At 41.3% G+C, this 2547-nt stretch overlaps 1 protein-coding gene across 1 annotated transcript in view; it reads right to left on the reverse strand.

Annotated features, from left to right (window-relative positions):
* Positions 1 to 1212: 1212 nt before the first annotated feature.
* The window catches only part of LOC107080808 (ankyrin repeat and SOCS box protein 5-like), a 2515-nt gene continuing 1180 nt past the window's right edge, over positions 1213 to 2547 (reverse strand). The window contains exons 2-3 of the mRNA XM_015369013.1: positions 1951 to 2142; positions 1213 to 1875 (exon numbers count right to left, since the gene is read on the reverse strand). Coding sequence (XP_015224499.1) covers positions 1748 to 1875; positions 1951 to 2142 — 320 coding nt within the window. The 3' untranslated portion in view covers positions 1213 to 1747. The remainder of the gene's footprint in view (positions 1876 to 1950; positions 2143 to 2547) is intronic.

The following is a 2547-nucleotide window of genomic DNA, read 5'->3' on the forward strand; positions in this document are numbered from 1 at the left end:
ATTCCACTCCGTCCGAGTTTTGGGTAAACCCTGTTCCGCCCTCCACCAAATCAAATAAACCCTGGAAGACCAACACACAGACTGGAGTCTACGTGTCTCTTCTTCTCTGGAAACGTGAGTGGCAACAAACCCTCTCCTTCAAGATTAACAACTCCAATTCCCCACCGAGCCTGAATCTAACAGTCTGTCTTCCCCTCGTCTTTCAGTTTCCCGGCCGAGCAGAGTTCGGAGGAACTCTGCACCGAACTCTAAATACCTTTCAGTAAAACCTGTTCAAACTTTTACTCTGTGTCTCTCTGTTTGGCTTCACTGTGGGTCCGAGCTTTAGATAAAATCATGACAATAATGATAATAATTAAACACCAATTAGATTCAGTGCTATTCAACCTTGACTTCTTAGTCTTCAAAAGGGCTGTTTGAACCGCTCTTTCTCTGGCCTGGCATGTAGAGCCTGTTAGCCTTGTCAGACCCTACTGAAACCCCACCACCACGTTAAGGTGTCAGTTCAAGAGGGTTTATATTTTCACATTATATAAACAATATACAATGAGTATATATCCTGTTAAAAAACAAGTTAAAGACCCTGTTAAGGACCAAATTGTTGTTCTATATTTTCAACATGTAAAATCCCATCTCAAATAATTCCACTATAATATAATAAACCATATATTGCTGTCTCAAAGTTTCTTCCTTTCTCCTAATTTTCAAGCTTGTATCTAGGTGTCAAGTCCCCTACAGTTCACTCTTCAAAAATATCTGATTTATTTGCTAGAGTTGTAAAGAAAATTACTATAAGACTTTAAACTGTACCTGCTTTATTTTATGTAGGTATCTCTTTATGATCTGATCTAGGGATGTAGAAGAGGATAAGAAACTGCTTTAAATTAGCTTAAATAGGGCAAAATCAGCCTTATTTCAATAAAAACCTTACTCATTGGTAACCTTTACGAACTGCCAACATTTCTCATTCGAAACTTTGACTGCCTAAGTGAAACAGTAACGGAAACAGATTCATATCATCCAATCAAAAACTAGTCGTCTTCCGTTTTAGGGGAGAGCGGGTCAGCAGAAACACCCTGACCTTCTCCCCAGACGCCTCCTCCTTCCCCTCTGGGGGAAGCCTAATGCATTCCAGGATCACCTACAAACACTGATCTAAAATTAGTAGAAAATTCTTAAAATACGTAAATGCATTTGCTATTAATATGAGCTGATTAATAAGATGCTCTGCTATTGGAATGAGTATGTTAACCCATATAATCAGATATTGTAAATACGTTTTTTATTTTAAATGTAAATCATCTTATTCCATTAGCAAGTTGTCTCACCTACTTAAATCAGGGGAAATAGGAAAAATGAACTTCCTTCCTAATATTTCACTTTATGCTTCAAATGCAGACACATCTACACCGTCTGATTGCTGAAAATGTCACCAAGATAAAATAAGCATTTTATTATGGACAAATGTACAACTATCCTGACATAAAAAAAAAAAAAGAAATATTCCCAAAGAACATCCAGGTAGATGTTATAATCCAGAGCAAAAATACTGTCAAACAAAAAAATTTAAAAAGTCTCCAGTTACAGGGAGGATAAAGTGAGTGTGGGGAGATGACATGCATCTTCAGGGTGGACTGTGGTTCCTTCATCCAGTTTAATCCATGGTGACATGCTGGCAGGAAGTACTAACTCCACTCACTACATCTAGACTTAGAAATACAGATGCTAACATGCAGCCTGCATTGCTCTACATGTGCTCCAGATATCGAGTAAGAAGTGAAGGAAGTGGGAGCAGAGGAAGCAGCTTGATCCTGGTTGGCCCCATCATATCCCTGATCCGCAGACGACACAGCTGGCAGAGACTCCGGGGGGAACCTAGAGACAAACAGAGCAGGTTCCTCTAATCTGACCATCCAGGTTAAATTCAACTTAAAATCACTGCAGGCGTACCTTCAAATGCCACAAGGAGCTGGTGCGTCTCTCCACCAGGGGGGGCTAGATCTACAGGCCGCCGTCCGTTACCGTCTCTGAGCTTGGCTTCAGCTCCATGGTCCAGTAGAACCGACACCAGATCTGCACAGTCCTGTCTGGCTGCTGCATGCAGAGGGCTTTCACCTCCTCTGCCTGCATTAACACTGGCTCCTGTTCAGAACCAGACAAAGAAGGTCACAACAACAGCAACATTTATTTAACACAGGGCCTAACACTGATGACATTGTTTAAGTTAAGAAGAGGATTAGTCTGTTTTTAGGCTCTAAAAGTCTAACAGTGTGACATGATGGTTCCTGAACTAAGAAATCTAGAGAAGGTTTTTGTTTTTTGTTTTTTCGTACAGATGTACAGAAGATAGACAGAACCAGACAGTTATTAGTTTGGTTCTGACCCATAATCAGCCTTATTCAATATAGCAGCACTCTTTAGTGCCGCGGTTCTCAAAGTGTGTGGCGCGACCCACTGGTGGGGAATTGAGACGTGACAGGTGGGGCGCGCCAAGTTCCGGTGTGTGTGTGTGTGTGTGTGTGTGTGTGTGTGTGTGTGTGTGTGTGT

Source organism: Cyprinodon variegatus, unplaced genomic scaffold, assembly GCF_000732505.1.
Source record: "Cyprinodon variegatus isolate N-32 unplaced genomic scaffold, C_variegatus-1.0 Scaffold2355, whole genome shotgun sequence".
Classification (NCBI taxonomy): domain Eukaryota; kingdom Metazoa; phylum Chordata; class Actinopteri; order Cyprinodontiformes; family Cyprinodontidae; genus Cyprinodon; species Cyprinodon variegatus.